The 20,428-nt window shown below is 42.4% G+C and overlaps 1 protein-coding gene across 2 annotated transcripts in view; it reads right to left on the bottom strand.

Annotated features, from left to right (window-relative positions):
- The window catches only part of LOC140725199 (metastasis-associated protein MTA1-like), a 161,178-nt gene that overhangs the window by 52,275 nt on the left and 88,475 nt on the right, over positions 1–20,428 (bottom strand). For both annotated transcript variants that reach the window (XM_073040336.1, XM_073040337.1), the window contains exons 10-12: positions 3,888–3,962; positions 1,244–1,302; positions 24–154 (exon numbers count right to left, since the gene is read on the bottom strand). In XM_073040336.1, coding sequence (XP_072896437.1) covers positions 24–154; positions 1,244–1,302; positions 3,888–3,962 — 265 coding nt within the window. The remainder of the gene's footprint in view (positions 1–23; positions 155–1,243; positions 1,303–3,887; positions 3,963–20,428) is intronic.

Genomic DNA, 20,428 nt, shown 5'->3' on the forward strand with positions numbered 1-20,428 from the left:
GACCTGATCCAAGGAATACTCACTGAAGCAGCTCTCGCATGCTCGCCCAGGTCCCAGCACTGCTACTGTCCCATTTGGCGCCAGCACACCGCCTCCATTCATCGCTCCCGCCTTTGCATTCGTCCCATTGATCTGGTTTGGGTTTGGTTTATTACTAAAGAGTGAAACGGGGGAGAGGACGATAAAAGACATTAGGGTGATAATTTCCCCCATTAATCACGCTTTCAGTAAACAACCACAGTTGGTTTTATGGTCAGCATTTGTATAATTCAATTATCCTCCATTCACCACACTTCGCTAATGAAATAACCCTGCAGTTATAACCATATAACAATCACAGCACGGAAACAGGCCATTCCGGCCCTCCTAGTCCGTGCCTAGTCAGTTATCATGGATTCTTGCTGTAGATTTATTCCAAGTCCCATTTGCTTGTTATTCTTGGAGAACCAGTTTAATTAGGATTAAAACTCCAATCCTGACATTGGATCGTAGACCTCCACCATTAACTTCCCCACTTTCCATAGATGCTGCCTGACTTGCTGAGTTTCTCCAGTACTTTCTATATATGTTTCAGGTTTCCAGCGTCTGTAGGTTGATTTCATTAAATGCAACAACAAATTCTTACACATTATCAGTTCTGTGCAGTCATGAACTATTCATGACAGTTGTAAACTAGAGAGTACAGAAGGATGAACAATGGACTTGTTTGACATGGTAAAATATCCATATCATGTTATCAAAGGCAAACAAAATGTATTCATTTTGCAGATACATTCTTCCCATAACATGCCTCGCTATGCAAATAGTGAGTAGGGATAGCACAGTGGTGAAGCTAATTGTGCTCCAGTGACCCGTGGAAATGTACATGTGGTGTTTGCACATTCTCCCTGTGAAGGGTGGGTTTCCTCCCACATCCCAAGAACAATCAGTTTCGTTGTTTGATCAGCCGCTTAAATTGCTCCTGGTGTGTCGGTGAGTGGTGGAATCTGGTGGGGAGCTGCTCAGATTGTGAATGAATACTGTACAATGGGTCAGGGTAGAATTACTGTAATTGGGTGCTTGAGGGTGGGCTGCTGGGCCAAAGGGCCTGAATAACGATACACATGCTGGTAGAGTGGGCAGTGGAATAAAGGGTCGAGTTCTGTGCTTTACGACCCGATGACCTTTTTGGTATTTCACAAGAGACTCAGCTGAATACCCAGGCAGGAAGTGATGTTATTTGGTCCAGAAAACAAATGCTTACTAATTGGGGATGTAGACTTGCTTCAGTTTACTCTCTGCTTCAGCTGCTTTCAGCCGTTTCTAAGATAAAAATAACAAAATATCAGAGGTAACCTCAACAAACACACAAACTGCTTAGAACTTATGACACTCATGCCAATTAAAATACTACATTACAGTCAGCCCTCCTTATCCGCGAGTTCCACATGCGCGAATTCAACCAACCGTGAATCGCAGAAACCCAGAAGTGCTCTTCCAGCACTTGTTGTTCAAGCATGTATAGGCTTTTTTTCTTGTCATTATTCCCTAAACAATGCAGTATAACAACTATTTTACATAGCATTTACATTGTATTATATATGTCAATGTCAATATATAATGTCAATTATTATATACGATATAGTAATTACTTATAATATTATAAGTAATTATAAGTAATAAATATTATAAGTAATTATAAGGTATTATAAGTAATCTAGAGATGATTTAAAGTCTATGGGAGGATGTGCGTGGGTTATCGTGGATTGGGATCGGAAAAAAAACCATAAGTTCTCTTACTAAGTAAGTCGGAACAGGTACATCTGGTATTACTTAGCGTCAGTTAGTCAAATGTTTGTCTTAGTATATAGTATATATTTTACCTTTCTATGCATATAAAACACTTAAGAAACGTATGTTTCAGCACCGGGTAATCCAGTGACAGACCGCTCCCGAGCGCACTGTCCATCCGTGCCGGGTTGATGTGGAGGATCAAAAACCCCAAACCCCAAAACCCAATAATTAAACCACTGCGTTGCTTAGTAATAATTGTAGCTTTCATCAAGGCAGGGCCTTTCTCACTTTATCCTTTAAAATTGTTCTGATCGTTGACTGACTTCAGCCTAACGCTTTTCCAATGACCTCTTTCCGATCACTTTATTATTTCCACTTTATTTTCAATCGTGATTGTGATTATTTTTATGAACAGAAACACTGCAGATTCAGAGCTCCGCCACCAGGTCCTAATGTCCACTGCACTGAGACAGGTTAAATAAGGTCTGGCGTTCCGCTGGGTCCTAAGGTCCACCACATTGAGACAGGTTGAATAAGAGACTTGAGCATCTGCGTTTTTTTGGTATCCCTGAGGGGTCCCGGAACCAATCCCTTGCGGATAAGGAAGGTAGACTGTACTAATGGTCCATATGCTTGAAACCATTTTGAAAATGTTTCAGCTCTCCAGCATATTCTCTAACTAATCCTGGGAAAAGGGAACAAATCCAAGTTGGAATGATGAACTACCTTGGCTGTGCATCTCCATCCATGATGAGCAAATGTGGATTCAATCCAATTTAAGTGTAATCTTTGATGCCTTGTAAAAAACATAGTTTAGATCAGGGGTTCCCAAACTTTTTTTATGCTATGGATCCCTACAATTAACCAAGGGATCTGTGACCTCCAGGTTGGGAACCCCTGTTTTAGGTTCTTCTTAATCCCATCTGCTTTATGGCAGAATTGGATAGTTCCACAGTCATGGGGCAAAGGTAACGTTATGCCAGCTCCCATTCCATTTCAGCCTGTGTCAGATTTCAAAAAGGAGATAAGGAATCACAATACATCATTGTTTCCACAACCAAGTGAGTAAGAGTACTGGTCATAAATGATGTTCACTTGGCACTGTCTTCCTGCTTTGCTAATCTACCAGCTGCCATCTGAAGATACGATGGAGACCCCAAAATGAGCCAACAATCTGTTGAAATCAGCCTTCTCTGGTTTGGTGCTAATCCTGCCTTTTTATGATCCAAATTGTATCTAGTAGGAACTTGCCACTGTTGTGCAGAACACTGCCACCAAAAACAGGTTTTGATAAATTCAGCTCCGTTGGCAACTGGAGAGACTGCTCAGATGGACCGTCTATGATGGGGTGGGATGATGTGACTGGACAATGATGCATTTATAAAGATATCTAGTAACACAATTCAAACAAAGGAAGCTGTGTTGAAACAAATACATTTCCAATGTAGAAAAATCTCTTCAGGAGTATATGATACAAAGCTTGCAGCCTTTTAACTCATCTTAACAATAGACTGACAACTTGATGAACAATTAAATGCAAAGACCTTTCTCTAGGAGGTAGCACTAGTGAAATCGTACTTTTGGCTTTAATTACAGATCATTATTCTATAAGCAGAAAGCTATTGCCTATTTTAACACTGCTGTTCTCGCAGTACAGGGCATCATCTAACTGTGAGCTCATTTCACGAGGGAGATTTGAAATAGGTTGCATTACCATTACACCTTTTATCTGAAAATTGGAAAGCCAATTTGAGATAATTTTTGCTAAAAATTTGCCCAATTTTTGTGATAGATGTGTACACCTCTTGTATTTCCAAATGTTGCCTTTGATAATAAATACACAAACCAATCACACTTCAATCACTAGACACATGGTAGTTCGGAACAACGGCCTATTTAGATAACCAAACACATAATAAAACAGCTGATGTCTAGTGAATGTGTAGATAAAGTTGAGGCCTAGGAATATAGTCTAACATTTGTATTAGCAGAGTGTGGAAATCTGCAACTCTCTTCCACAAATAGTTCCACATGATAGAAAACACCCCAGCTTAACAAATCAACAACACCAACCCAAAAGCCAATGAAAGAATCGATAATTATGTGCACATTACCTGCTGGACATATCGGTCCGTGGTCTTCCACATATAGTAATACTCGACAATGCTCGTTAATGACTTCCAGGGTAACTTCGAATAAGTAAACATAAATAATGTTAGACAAAGCTTATCTAAACCAGTGGTTCCTAAAGTGGGAGATATCATCCCTCTGGGGACAATGGGACTTCCTAAAGGACGGTACAGCAGGCAGTAAGGGGGTGGGTATGGTAGCAAGGGAAGCAGTTGAGGGATCAGGCTTAATTTAAAAATGAATTTCTTATTATAAGCACTTGATCCCAATGCCTCATAATTGATTACAATGATAATGTAATCACCTCATCTCTTGCTAACTCACTGTTCTCTTAGGCTTTGGTTTTATGCAAAGCAATGTGACACTTCTGTATTTGGCACATCATGGGAAATCTGAACTAAAGAGATCATGTGATTTCCAGGCCCAGCTCACGCATTATCGCTGTTCACTACTGCAGTACAGTGTTAGCCAATACGATTCTCATACTCTGATCACTCTAAATCTGCCCTTTAGAATTGTCTTGACCACATTTCTCTAGCCCTTGGCTCAACTGAGTTATCACTATCTCACTTTATGTACCTTCAGGTAGAGTCAGATTTTGCATGCACTATGATGGCGTCATAACTTTCCCCATTATTGATCGCAGCACTTCAGGCTGGACTTCAACAACAGGCAATTGACCATGGTCATAAATCCATAATGAAAAATGGCAGAAATGGACCAAGTGAAAAAGAAGTGTCAAGAGTTCAGTGTGGAGTATCTGAAATATGGATTTATATCAGCACCAAGCAACCAACAGCAGCTAATGTGACTGTTGTGTAAAAAAAGTTATTTCAAAAGAGCCAATGAAACCATTCAGGATCCTTGAATATTGAAGGGAATACACTCTGATAAAGCAAACAAGAAAATTGCTTATTTTCAGTTACTTCATGAAAGCTTCAGAAATGGAACAATTCAAAACAGGCTTGCAAGCACTACACAACAAAACGGTGATGGTTCGTGTGCTTCATACAATGCTTCATTGCTCATTGTTAAATTGGAAAGCCCCATAAAATTGGAGAGGGAACTGATTTTGTCAGCAGTAAGGGAGGTTCTGAGTACTGTTTTGCATAAGTCACCAGACCAAATAATTAAAGTAAGTCCACTCAGCGACAACTCTGCTCAAAGATGAATAGATGAAATGTCTGAGAATGTGGAAGACACATTGTGCAACATACTTAGGACAAAAGAGTTGGTTCTGCAGTTGGATGAGTTAACTATGCCAGGCAACAAATCTTTGCTTCTTAGTTACGTTCACTTCATAAAAGCTAAAAGCATGGTTCAAGAATTGTTATTTGCAAGGCAACTAGAAACAGATATGAAGAGGGAGTCAATATTTTGGGTTGTTGCACAATTTTTAAAGGACATTCCACTCACCAACATTCTTGTTTATGCAACAGATGGGCACCATCATTGGCAGGTCACTGCCGTGGGGTTATTACTTACTTGAAAAAAGTACCTAACGCACAGTATTTACCATTCACTTTGTAATTCACAGGCAACATCTTGACACAAAACTCTAAGTGATCATTACACAAATCAGGTAATACTGTTATCACAGCAATAAATGAAGTTCCATGCTCTCAATTCTTGGACTATTTCAAGAGCTTTGCATTGAGAATGATGAAAAGTTTGAACGCTTGCTGTTGCACACAGAACACAGATGGCCCTCAAAAGGAAACTGCCTGAGATGTTTTTATGCACTTTTTGAAACTGATAAAATTCTTTGAAGACACAAGATCTTCACTTAGTAATCAACTCAAGAATATTAGGCATGACATTGCTTATTTGTCAGAATTATTTACATAGTTTAATGAAATCAGTCTTCAATTGCAAGGAAATGATGTGAAATCTAATCAAAGTCAAATCAGTTGTCTCCATATTTCTGTCCAAGTTAACTCTATTTAACGAAATACTGGCCATCATGACCTTTTCTAATTTTTGAGCCTCTGTTGGAAGAGAAAGAAAGAATATCAGATGATGACCTGCAAGTATACTGTGCCCACCTGGTTGAGCTGCATAAAAACATATTAGAGAATTTAGGATCTTCTCTCAATCCAAATTCCAGACTGGGGGATAAATCCATTCCTGAACACTTGTAATGAGGGAATTAACAAGGAGGATGGAGGAAGAACTGATGTCACCACAAAATGACTTTGAGCTGAAGATGAAGTTCAAAAAAATCAAAGCAAGACTTTTGGTCGTAGAAAGAAATCTCTGAACACTAACTATCCTGCACTATGGAAAAAGGTCAAGGTGTTCTTTATTGCCTTTTCAACATCATATTTAGTCGCCCAAATTCCTTCAAACCAATGAAACAGGCTGCAAATGACTGAACATGGGGATCTGAGACTCCTTCTGAGCGACATTCAGCCAGATATTGAGAAGCTGATGTTACTACACCAAGCTCATCCATCTCACTGAAGGTGAAAAAGCAATGATTCAGTGAACAGCTGGACTACTAAGGTACTCTCTAAAGTTGTTGATGAAAACTATTTTGCTGTAACTAAATAAAGAAATAATTTTATTTGCATCTTGAAATAGACTTGAATGATTTTTGTAATTAATTGTAATCGTAAATCAAAATTCTTTGTAGTTTTTATGTAATGGCTGGAAGGGGGGAGGTGTGCTGGGGATGTGGTCTGGGAGCCAAGAGGGTGGTAACCAAAAAAAGTTTGGGAACTACTATTGTAGCATTTCTCCAAGTCACTTGTCCATGAAGCATTTTTGTTCACTATTACTGAATAACAAATTTCAAAGTAACTTTATTATCAAAGTACATATATACAATCCTGAGATTCATTTTCTTATGGGCATACTCAATAACTCCATAATAGAATCAATGAAAGATTGCACTAACTTGGGCATTCAACCAAGACAACAAAACTGTGCAAATACAAAAAGAAAGAAATAATAATAATAAATCAGTAAGCAATAAGTATCGAGAACATGAGATGAAAAGACATTGAAAATAAGTCCATAGGTTGTGGGACTATTTCAATGATTTGGGGGGGGGGGGGCTCTGATGATGGATGCTGCTTTCTCGCAACAACACTCCATGTAGATGTGCTCAATGGTGGCAAGTGCTTTACTGTGATGGACTGGGCCACTGTCCACTACTTGTTTGAGGATTTTCTGTTCAAGGGCATTGGTGTTTCCATTCCAGGAGAGATGCAGCCAATCAATATAGTCTCCACTACACATCAACAGAAGTTTGTCATGACATGCCAAATCTTCACAAACTCCTAAGGAACTAGAGGCACTGCTGTGCTTTCTTTCTAATTGCACTTTGGTGCTGGGCCTCCTAAATACCAGCATCGAGGAATTTAAAGTCGCTTACCCTCTCTGATGAGGACTGGCTCATTGACCTCTGGTTTTCCTCTCCTTAAGTTATTGATCAGCTCATAGTCATAAGTGTAAAGCAAGTAGAGCATGGGGCTAAGCACACAGTCCTGAGGTGTACCTGTACTGATGGTAATTGTGGAGGAGATGTTGCCAATCCAAATTGACTGGGATTTGCAAGTGAACAAACTGAGGATCCAATTGTACAAGGATCTTACATGACACTTCCATGATCTAATTTTCTTCACTCTCTTTTAATGGCAATGTGGAAGCAAAAAGTGTGTGCGCTTCTACCGGAGACGAGACATTCTGAGCAGTTTGATTGCACTTGCTGACAAACATGCAAGTAAGTGTTTTTATACTATGTAAAATTTTGATACCACATTGCTTACAAAGCTGGTGAAAAAGCTGGTGGAGAGATGTGATCCCCAAGTTTTTCTTGGTAGTATTATTCCTCCTTGATGCCACACTTCTTCAAGTGTTGCTTTGGTCCCAAAGGCACTGCTGCTAGAATTTTGTTGTTTTGTTCACGTTTGGAGTGAAGTTTTAAATAAGGTCAGGAGCTAAGCTGAGCACCAGTGAGGTAATATAGAGTGTGGTAATATCATAGTCAATTCTGCTTGATGCCATTTCAGTAATAACGTTCATCATTTTGTTAATCAAGTGCAGTTGCGATTTTTGCTTTTTGCTGGCACATATAACTGAAAATATTCCACAGAAACTTGTAGTTTATTGATTTAATAAAAACACAAAATGCTGGCAGAATTCAGCAGGCCAGACAGCATCTATGGGAGGAGGTAGTGATGACGTTTCGGGCCGAAACCCTTCATCAGGAGTGAAGTAACATAGGATGGTCGAGGGGGGATAAGAAGTGGGGGGAGGGATAAAGTAGAGAGCTAGAAGTGATAGGCTGGAGGGAAATGGGCTAGGGAGAAGGTGGAGAATTATGGGAAATAAAAGAGAAAGAAAGGTAGGGCTGGGGGAGATTATAGTGAGGGGGGAAAAAAGAGAGAGAAAAAAGAGAAAGAGAACCAGACTAAAATAATAGATAGGGATGGGGGTAAGGGGGGGGCAGGGGTATCAACGGAGGTCTGTGAGTTGGATGTTCATGCCGGCAGGTAGGAGGCTTCATCCTCCCCACCGACCTCCCTCCAGGCGCTCATCCCCTGCACCTGCCCCCACACTTCTTCCCTCACCACCATCCCAGGCCCCAGACAGTCCTTTCAGGTGAGGCACCACTTCACCTGCGAGTCAACTAGGGTGATATACCGTATCCGGTGCTCCCGATGTGGCCATTTTTACATTGGGGAGACCGTTTCGCCGAACACCGGCGCTCAGTCCTCCAGCAGTGGCGGGATCTCCCTGTGGCCACACACTTCAATTCCACAGACCACTCCCACTCCGACATGTCTGTCCATGGCCTCCTCTACCGTCAAGATGAGGCCCACCCACGCAGGTCGATGGAGCAAAACCTTATCTCCCGCCTAGGTAGCCACCTACCTGCCGGCATGAACATCCAACTCACAGACCTCCGTTGATACCCCTGCCCCCCCCTTACCCCATCCCTATCTATTATTTTAGTCTGGTTCTCTTTCTCTCTCTTTTCCCCCCCTCACTATAATCTCCCCCCAGCCCTACCTTTCTTTCTCTTTTATTTCCCATAATTCTCCACCTTCCCCCCTAGCCCATTTCCCTCCAGCCTATCACTTCCCAGCTCTCTACTTCATCCCTCCGCCCATTTCTTATCCCCCCTCGACCATCCCATGTTACTTCACTCCTGATGAAGGGTTTCAGCCCGAAACGTCGTTATTACCTCCTCCCATAGATGGTGTCTGGCCTGCTGAGTTCTGCCAGCATTTTGTGTTTTTATTTATTTCCAGCATCTGCAGATTCACTTGTGTTGCCTAGTTTATTGATTTATTTATTTTAAATACAGAGTGTTACAGGCCCTTCCAGCCCAGCAACACACCTGTTGATCACTAGCCTAATCAGGATCAGGTTTAATATCACTGGCCTGTGGTGTGAAATTTGTTGTTAAGCAGCAGCAGTACATGGCAAAACATAGTAATGAAAACTGCAAATTACAGTAAGTATATATATTGGCTTTGAGTTAACTTCTAGCAAAAAGAAAATATAATACATATTTTAAAAGTTAAATTAAATTAGTAATGCAAAAAAATGTAGTGAGGTAGTGTTCCTGGGTTCAATGTCCATTCAGAAATCGGACGGCAGAGGGAAAGAAGCTGTTCCTGAATTATTATGTGTGTACCTTCAGGCTTCTGTACCTCTTCCCTGATGGTAGCAACAAGAAGAGGGCATGGCCTGAGTGATGGGGATCATTAATGATGGATGCCACCTTTTTGATGCATCGCTCTTTGAAGATGTCTTCAATGCTGGGGAGGCTAGTACCCATGATGAAGCTGAGTGAGTTTACCACTCTCTGTCACCCCAACCACAAACTGTTCCAGCTGTTACCATCCTAGAAACAGTACCAGCAGCATTAAAGCCAGGACCAACAGACTCAAGGACAGCTTCCTCCAGCAGGCCATCAGACTGATTAATTCATGCTGATACAATTATATGCTATTCTCTATGCTATATTGACTGTCCTGTTGTACGTACTATTCATTGCAAATTACTCTAAGTTGCACATTGCACATTTAGATGGAGACATGACATAAAGATTTTTACTCCTCATGTATGTGAAGGATGTAAGAAAAAGTCAATTCAATTCAATAAACAGCAGTCATTAGTATTGTTGTGATCCAAGGCCACATGAAGAACCATTGAGATCACATTCGCCATAGAGCGATCATGACAATTTGCAAATTACAGTGAATCCACGTTCTTGCTGAGACAGGAGTTAATTCTAGCCATAACCAACCTTTCAAAACATTCCTTCAGGTAGATGTGAGTCCTACTGGATGATAGTCATTAAGGCTGCTCACCCTGCTCTTCATGGGCACTGGTATGATTGGTGCTCTTTTGAAGCAGGTGGGAAATTCCGACTGTAGCAATGAGAAATTGAAAATGGCTCTGAACACACCTACCAGTTGGTTGGCACAGGTTTTCAGAGCCCTACCAGGTACACCATCAGGGCTTGTCACTTTGCGAGGGTTTACCCTCTTGAAAGACGATCTGACGTCGGCTTCCAAGACAGAGATCACAGTGTCACCAGGTACTGCAGGATCCTCATAGCAGTAGTTTTATTCTCCCCTTCAAAGCGAGCATAAAAGGCATTGAGCTCATCTGGGAGTTAAGGCACCACTGCCATTCCTGATGTTAGGTCAAACACGAGGAAATCTGCAGATGCTGGAAATTCAAACAACACACACAAAATGCTGGTGGAACGCAGCAGGCCAGGCAGCATCTATAGGGAGAAGCACTGTCGACGTTTTGGGCCGAGACCCTTCGTCAGGACTAACTGAAAGGAAAGATACTAAGAGATTTGAAAGTAGGAGGAGGAGGGGAAATTGCGAGATGATAGAAGACCGGAGGGGGTGGGATAAAGCTAAGAGCTGGAAAGGTGATTGGCAAAAGTGATACAGAGCTGGAAAAGGGAAAGGATCATGGGACAGGAGGCCTAGGGAGAAAGAAAGGGGGAGGGGAGCACTAGAGGGAGATGGAGCACAGGCAGAGTGATGGGCAGAGAGAGAGAAAAAAAACAAACAACTAAATATGTAAGGAATGGGGTAAGAAGGGGAGGAGAGGCATTAACGGAAGTTAGATAAGTCAATGTTAACTGAAAGGAAAGATACTAAGAGATTTGAAAACTGAAAGATTTGAAACTCTACTGTTAAGATAAAGCCACACTCAGGATGGAGAACAACACCTTATATACCGGATGGGTAGCCTCCAACCTGATGGCATGAACATTGACTTCTCTAACTTCCGTTAATGCCCCTCCTCCCCTTCTTACCCCATCCCTGACATATTTAGTTGTTTGTTTTTTCTTCTCTCTGCCCATCACTCTGCCTGTTCTCCATCTCCCTCTGGTGCTCCCCCCCCACCTTTCTTTCTCCCGAGGCCTCCCGTCTCATGAGCCTTTCCCTTCTCCAGCTCGGTATCACTTTCGCCAATCACCTTTCCAGCTCTTAGCTTCATCCCACCCCCTCCGGTCTTCTCCTATCATTTCGCATTTCCCCCTCCCCCCACTTCTTTCGAATCTCTTAGTATCTCTCCTTTCAGTTAGTCCTGACGAAGGGTCTCGGCCCGAAATGTCGACAGCGCTTCTTCCTATAGATGCTGCCTGGCCTGCTGTGTTCCACCAGCATTTTGTGCCTGATGTTAGGTGTTGCTTTGTAGGAAGTGATGGTCCCTATTAACACCCCCCTCCCCCAGAGTCGATGTGCATCTGATTCCGCCTCTAACCTTGTTTGGAATTGTTCTTTTGCTCTTAAGATGGCCCTCTGCAGTCGCACCTGGCCTTCTTATATAGTCCTAGATCACAGAACTAAAGTGCCACAAACCTTGCACTCAGCAGACTACAAATCACCTGGTGCAGCCATGGCTTTTGATTTGGGTATGTACAGCAAGTCCTTGTAGGCACATACTCATCCACATAGGTCAGTGACAGCTGTGATTCAGACTCAAAGACGAATCCCTGAATACAGTCCAGTCCACCCATTCAAAGCAGTCCTGTAAGTGCTCCTGTGCCTCCTGGTCCAAACCTTCTTGGTCCTCACTACTGGTGCTGCAGTCTTCAGTCTCTGCCTGTTACTCAGGGAGTAGCAGTACGGCCAGGTGATCAGACTTTCCAAAGAGTGGGCATGGGATAGCACAGGAAGCACTCTTTATGGTGGTGTAACAGTGGTCCAGTGTGTTGGCTCCTCTGTTACTATAGGTGATTTGTAGGCAATAATTATTCAGAGATATTTTCAAGCTGGCCTGGTTAAAATCCTCCAGAATGATAGAGAAGGCATCAGGGTGCGCAGTTTCATGCCTCTTGATTATATTGCTCAATTCACCTGGAGCCTGTTTGACATTGGCCCATGGAGGGATGTACACCGTTACCAAGGTGATGGCTGAAAACTCCCGCAGCAGATAAAATGGACGACACTTGATTGCGAGATGTTCCAGGTCGGGTGAGCAGGACTGGGACAGCACCGCCACGTCTGTGCACCGCAAGGAGTTGATCATGAAGTGTACTCCAGCTCCTGTCTTTGAAAGACTCAGCAGCCCCATCTTGACAGCGAATGGTGAAGCAACCCCCGATGTTTCGATGCACATGTGATAAGTAAATCTAAATTGGAAGTCTACAGATCCCAAATTACTGCTGTATCACTGAGTCTGGAAAGGCAGGGATACCCAAGACTCCGTGAAATGAAAAATAGGTCCTACTACCTCTCTAGTACAGCAATCTTACTCTAAGATCATTGATTTTATTGACCAAAGACTATACATTTGCCAGCACGATAGTCAGTAGGGAAAGCTGGAAGATCATCTCCTTCAACAAAATTTTTGAACCAGTGCAGCATCCTCTCTTCTGCTGGGATTCACAATAGCAACCAGAGACTGCCGTCCGAGAATCGGCAACTTTGAGTGCTGATAGATACTCAAATCACCTTAAAACAATGTTACATACTGTATTGTCCATGACTGTAGCTGTGGATTTCAGCTGCAGCTTCCTAAAACGGGAATATTTGATGATTTCCATCAGAGCTGCTCACATAAGTCACCTTCTTAATCATAAGATCATAAAACACAGGAGCAGAATTAGGCCACTTGGCCCATTGAGTCTACTCCACCAGTTCATCATGGCTGATCCAATTTTCCTCTCAGCCCCAATCTTCTGCCTTCTCCCAAATCCCTTCATGCCCTGCTCAATCAAGAATCAATCAATCTCTGCATTAAACACATGAACACTTGGCTTTCCACAGCTGCCTGTGGTGAAGAATTCCTCAGATTCACCACTCTTTGGCTAAAGAAATTCCTCTTCATCACCATTCTAAAAAGAAGCCCCTCTATTCAGAGACTACGTCCTCTGGTCTTAGACTGTCCCATCATAGGAAACATCCTCTCCATATCCATTCTATCAAGGCCTTTCAACATTTGATAGGTTTCAACAACATTACCCTTCATTCTTCTGAATTCCAGTGAATACAGGCCATCAAATGTTCTTCATATGGAAAGCCATTCAATCCTGGAATCATTTTCGTGAGTCTTCTTTGATCCCTCTCCTATTTCAGCACATCCTTTCTAAGATAAGGGCCCAAACCTGCTGACAATACTCCAAGTGAGGCCTTATCAATGCTTTATAAAGTCTCAACATTACATCCTTGCTTTTATATCCTAGCCCTCGAGCTGAATGCTAACATTGCATTTACCTTTCTCACCACAGACTTAGCCTGCAAATAAACCTTTAGGGAATCCTACACAAGGACTCCCAAGTCACTTTGCACCTAAGATTTTTTTTGTATTTTCTCTCCATTTAGAAAATGGTCAACCCTTTCATCTCTTCTACCAAATTGTATGACTGTACACTTCCTGATTTTGTATTCCATCTGCCAATTTCTTTGCCCATTCTCCTAATCTGTCCAAGTCCTTCTTCTAGCCTCTCTCCTTCCTCAAAATGACCTCCCCCCCTCCTCCTATCTTCATATCGCCTGCAAACCTTGCAAGAAAGCCATCAATTCCATCATCTAAATGACTGACATATAATGTAAAAAGAACTGGTCCTAACACAGACCCCTGTGGAACACCACTAGTCACTGGCAGCCAACCAGAAAAGGCTCCCTTTATTCCCACTCTTTGCCTCCTTCCAATCAGTCACTGCTTTATCCATGCTTGAATCTTACCTGTAATACCATGAGCTTGTAGCTTGTTAGCCGACTCATGTGTGGCACCTTGTCAAAGGCTTTCTGAAAATCCAAATACACAACATCAACCAATTCTCCTTTGTCTATCCTGCTTGTTATTTCCTTAAAGAATTCCAACAGATTTGTCAGGCAAGATTTTCCTATGAGGAAACCATGCTGACTTTGGCCTATTTTATCATGTGCCTCCCAGTACGCTGAAACCTCATCCTTAATAATCGACTCCAACATCTTCCCAACCACTGAGGTCACACTAACAGGCCTATAATTTCCTTTCTTCTGCCTCTCCCTTCTTGAAGAGTGGAGTGACATTTGCATTTTTCCAGTCTTCCAGAACCATTCCAGAATCTAGAGATTCTTGAAAGATCATTACTAATGCCTCCACAATCTCTTCAGCCACCTCTTACAAAACTCTGGAGTATACACCATCTGGTCCAGGTGACTTTACCTACCTTCAAACTTTCAGTTTACCAAGAACCTTCTCTCTAGTTAGTTCACATGCTTCATCCCCCTTAATACCTGGAACTTCAGCCATACTGCTAGTGTCTTCCACAGTGAAGACTAATGCAAATTACTTATTCGGTTCATCTGCCATTTCATTGTCCCACATTGCTACTTCTCCAGGATCGTTTTCCAACAGTCCCACATCCACTGTTGCCTCTCTTTTACACTTTATATATCTGAAAAAACTTTTGGTGTCCACTTTAATATTATTGGCTAGCTTACTTTCGTATTTCATCTTTACCTTCTTAATTACTTTTTTAGTTGCCTTCTTTTAAATGCTTCCCAATCCTCTAACTTCCCACTAATTTTTGCTCTATTATATGCCCTCTCTTTGGCTTTTATGTTGGCTTTGACTTGTTTGCCACAGTTGTGTCATCTTTCCTTTAGAATACATCTTCCTCTTTGGGGTCCATATATCCTGCACCTTTCGAATTGCTTCCAGAAATTCCAGCCATTGCTATTCTGCCATCATCCCTGCCAGTGTTCTTTTCCAATCAATTCTGGCCAACTCCTCTCCATTGCCTCTGTAATTCCCTTTAGTCCACTGTAATACTGATAAATATGACTTTAGCTTCTCCTTCTCAGATTTCAGGGTGAACTCTATCACATTATGATCACTTTCCTCTAAGAGTTCTTTTACCTTAAGCTCTCTAATCAATTCCGGCTCACTACACAACACCTAATCCAGAATAGCTGATCCTCCAGTGGGCTCAACCACGAGTTGCACTCAAAAGCCATCTCGTAGGCACTCTAAAAATTTCCCCCTCCTGTAATCCAGCACCAACCTGATTTCCCCAATCTACCTGCATATTGAAATCCCCCGTGACTATTGTAACATTGCCCTTTTAACATGCATTTTCTATCTCCCAGTGTAATTTGTAGGCTGCATCCTTACTACTGTTTTTGTGGTCTTTTTATCCTTGCATTTCCTTAGCTCTATCCACAATGATTCAATATCTTCTGACCCAACATCACCCCTTTCTAATGGTTTGATTTCATTTTTTACCAGCAGAGCAACATTGCCCCCTCTGCCTTCCTGTCAATCCTTTCAATACAATGTGTATCCTTGGACATTAAGTTCCCAGCTATAACCTTTCAACCATGATTCAGTGATACCTACGACAACATACCTGCCAATCTATAACTGTGCTACAAATTCACCTGCCTTATTCCATATACTGTGTACATTCAGATACAACACTTTCAGTCCTGTATTCATACTTCCCAATTTTGTTGCACCATGCTCAACCTTTTGATTCCTAACTTTGTCTAAGGTCTTACCAACCTCTGCCTCCACAACCTTTCCACTAACTGTTCTGGCAGCCTGGTTCCCAACCCCTTACAACTCCAGTTTAAACCCCACCATACAGCATTAACAAACCTTCCCGCTAGGATATTAGTCCCCCTCCAGTTCCGGAGCAAACCATCCCTTCTGTACAGGTCCCAACCTTCCAAGGAAGAGATCCCAATGATCGAAAAATCTACATCATCTCCCTAGCCATCTTCCTCATTCTACCCTCACTAGCACATGACATGGGTAGCAATCCTAAGATCACAACCCTGGTGGTCCTGCCCTTTAACTTAGCACATAACTCCATGAACTCCCTTTGCAGAACCTCATCACACATCCTGCCCATGTCACTGGTACCAACAGGGACCACGACTTCTGGCTGTTCACCCTCCCATTTAAGAATGCTGAGGACTCGATCCGAGATGTCCTAGACCCTGGCACCTGGGAGGCAATATACTATCTGGGAATCTTATTCTCACCCATAGAACATCCTGTCCATTCCCCTAACTAACAAATCCCCCATCACCACAACGTGCCTCTTCTTTCCCCCATCCCTTCTGAGTCACAGAAGCAGACTCAATGCCAGAGAATGCCTGTGACTTTCCTCTGTTAGGTCATCCTCCCCCCATGGTATCCAAAGTGTTGTTGAGGGGTATAGCTACAGGGGTACTCTGTAATGGCCCCTCAACCCTTTTCCTGTGCCCTGCACGGTGGGTGTAACTAGCTCCCTATACATCCTGTATATCACCCCCTCAGCCTCCCCAATGATCCAGAGTTTGTCCAGTTCCAGCTCCAGCTCATTGGCACAGAGTGTTAGAAGCTGCAGCTGGATGCATTTCTCACAGTGGTAGTGGTCAGGGACACTGGAGGTTTCCCTACCTCCCACATTCCACAAGAGGAGCACTCAACTATCCTGCCTGTCATCTGGACTCTCTTATCTGAGCAGATATAAAGAAGAGAAGGAAAAAAAATTGAGCTTTTCTTTCCTTTGCTCTCTCTGAGTGAAACCTCTCTTTATTGAAGCCTCGAAGAGCTAAAGCCTTAAGATCACCACTCTGAGTATGTCCACTCAGAAGACGGCCACCTTGCTTGCCCCTGCCTCCCTTTAATCTGCTCTTCCTAATCAATCTCAAACACTGATTGGCCACTGCTCAAAGCTCCTGAGTTTTTCCAGCGTTGTGTACGTATTATGTTGCCACGAACTGCTTCTGCCTTTTATCCTCAGCCAGTGGACCTGATTGAAGTCCCCTCCTCTCCAAACTTCTGATGTCCAGATTGGCTGCTGGTCAAAGTTCCATGGCACTTCAGAAGTAAAGGACAATTTACAATGACCTATTAATTGGTATGTCTTTGGACTGTGGGAGGAAACCAGAGCACCCGGAGGATATTCATGCAGTGACGGGGAGAACATAAAATTCCCTTACAAACAGCCACGGAATTCAACTCTGAACACCGCGAGCTGTGATAGTGTCACACTAACCCCTGTGCTACCCTGGCGCCCATGGTTTAGCAGCTGCCAGGGATGCAGCTTTCCTGCAAGGCCCAGTTGATACAATGATAGCAGTAATTTGGGCTCTGTAGCTTTCAGACTCAAATTTATTTTTCACATGTACTATACTTTGAAATGTAGGGGCTTGTTTTGCTGTTGTTGTGTGTTCTGTGTTGTTGTGACGAGCATGTTTGGGGTGCTATGTTGGTGCCAGAATAGTGGTGGCACCTTACAGGCTGTCCCGTCGCACTCTTGATTATAACTGTTTCTTCGCATCGTGTGGAGCGAATCTAACTCAAGCCTTGTATCTGAGGTGGTGGAGCCCTCTGAAAGAGGATGAGAAGACTCATCAGCTGGACATTGGAGATGGTAGAAGATTCTTCAGCCTTGTCTCTTGCACTGCTTTTGGGCTACATCACCCACGTGCATCGATTGAAAATTACTTTGACTCCATGAACGTCTGTAACTTTCTCAGTCGTGCTTTCAACATTAAGTATTAACTATATCTTTCAGAGTCCAGCAGCTTCAATGGAGTGTTTCCAGAATGTTCTATTTCTGTTTGACTTTCATGGATTGCCTTCCCGCTGTTAATGATTCTATACAAATGGAAGTTGTCATTGAATCAAATAGTTCTGGTGAATGCCTATCTGGAGAAATGATACAGGAGAGTGGTCTTCAGATTCTTGGGGCACTGAACCAACCCTAGATCAGGATTGTATAAGCTAGATTAGTTATACAGGTTTCCCTCGCTATCCGAAGGCAGAGCGTTCCTATGAAACTGTTTGTAAGCTGAAATGTTGTAAAGCAAAGAAGCAATTTCCATTAATTTATATGGGAAAAATTCTTGAGCGTTTCCAGACCTAAAAAAATAACCTACCAAATCAAACCAAATAACACATAAAACCTAAAATGACACTAACATATAGTAAAAGCAGGAATTATATGATAAATATACAGCCTATATAAAGTAGAAATATTGTATGTACGGTGTAGTTTCACTTATCAAAATCAGGAAGACAGCAAGCCAAAATCGATTTGGAAAAAAAAATCTGCACGTACATGCATGTGCACGTACACCCATACACACGTACATGCATATGTACATACATGCGTATGCACGCACACACATGCCCGCACAAGGCTTCATGGTCATGGTAGTCTTTCTTGGGGTAAACATGCATATCAAGCGGGCATATTTTTTTCGTAAAAGCGAAAATTCTCTTTGGTTAGCGAAAACAGGTACTAATGTCAGTCTTTCGTAACAGCGAGCTGTCATAAAGCGAGCGTTCGAAAAACGGGGTCCACCTGTATCTGATTGAGGCTGAGTGACATGTCTTCAGGGGGCTGTAGGGAATGGTGTGGGAAAACCAGGACAAAGTATGAAGGGAAAACTGGGAACATTCTGTTGGAAAGGGAGTAATTATGAGGAGAAAAACAAATGCAGTTTAGTCGGTTGATGAGAATTGTATACTATAATTAAAGAATTTTATTTGTAGCTTTATATAGATTTGAACAATTTTTGCATTTATTTATCACTGCTTTGAATCTGCAGTTCCTATTTTCTTTCACTGTGCATTTTAAGTGGGTCTAGGAACCAAGAAAAAAAGTTTGGGTACCACTGACCTAAACTTTCATTTTCACTGTCATTTGAAGACAAGCCTGACAATATATAAAGCTTAAATAATTCCATGATTGCCTCTAAAATTATTATTTTTTAAATTACATACAGGGGCTATCAGTTGGAATACTGGGCCCAAGAAATTGTTCTTCTTCATCTTAATGGCATTAAAATAGGCACATGAATCAGCCTTATCTTACAAAGATCACAATCTTCAATTATGAGGTTTATGTGTGGTGTTACTAAGTTTCCTGTACAATGGCTAGCTGCTTCCACACTGAACTAATTAAACAGTCAACGGCAATTTCTCACATCTGCCAACACTTAGCACTGCAGCTGCTATCTCAACACCCAGTTCTCAAAGGGAAATACCACCATTTAAGCTGCATTCTTTCAGCCACAGGGAATTGTTGCTGCTACGTAAATGGACTCTGCAATGATCACTTGGGTTGGGACGATGCACTAGGGGGTCAGAAGGAGATGGAAAAGCTAATAAGGATCTGTGTGCACAAAAGGCATGTTCATTAGACAAAGGGATTAAAGAGACCCTCCACCCCACCTGCCAGGCAGGAAACCATCAGGGACATTCCTATAAGGAATTATACTACCTGAGTGTAGTTTATAAAGTGTTTGCACTTAAGGGAGATTTGTCAAGCCAGTGAAATATTTGTTTTCCCTGAGCAGATGAACCCTCACTTCCCCGAGCATGGAGCTCGGGTGACCCCTCCCCCACTGATGTTACAGAATTGAGAACTTTAACCTCCATGGCCACAGGATCCCAGGCAGATATGTCTGCCAGTGGTGGGAGGTCACAGGTTTGAGAGGAGACAAAGAATGCAGTTTGAACTCTGGCTATCCATTGTGACCTACATGTGACACGAAACCCACTATGCTATTCTCTGAAATATCTGATGCAGGATGTCCACGAACAAAATAAAAAAAGATAAAAACAGCAGGACACAATGAAACTCAATGAAACTGCAAAGAAACTCATTCCTTATTCACAACCAGTGCCTGCTGATCTTCACTCAAGCCCTGCTCGACCTTCATTATACTTCGACAACATACTTCATTGCAGGTCTGAGGAGATTTGGTATGTCACCACAGACTCTGGCAAGTTTCTACAGATGTACTGTGGTGAGCTTCTAACTGGATGCATCACCATCTGGTATGGAGAAGCCACTGCACAGCCTCAAGAAAAGCTGCAGAGGGTTCTAGACTCAGCCACTACATCATGGGCACCAGCCTCCCCACCATCGAAGACATCTTCAAAAGACAATATCCATCATTAAGGACCCTTTCCATCTGGGACATGCCTCTTCTCGTCACTATCATCAGGGCTGAGGTTCAGGAACCTGAGGATGCACACTCAATGTTTTAGGAACAGCTTCTTCCCCTCTGTTTCAGAACGGTCCATGAAAACAACC

Source organism: Hemitrygon akajei, chromosome 3 (assembly GCF_048418815.1).
Source record: "Hemitrygon akajei chromosome 3, sHemAka1.3, whole genome shotgun sequence".
Classification (NCBI taxonomy): domain Eukaryota; kingdom Metazoa; phylum Chordata; class Chondrichthyes; order Myliobatiformes; family Dasyatidae; genus Hemitrygon; species Hemitrygon akajei.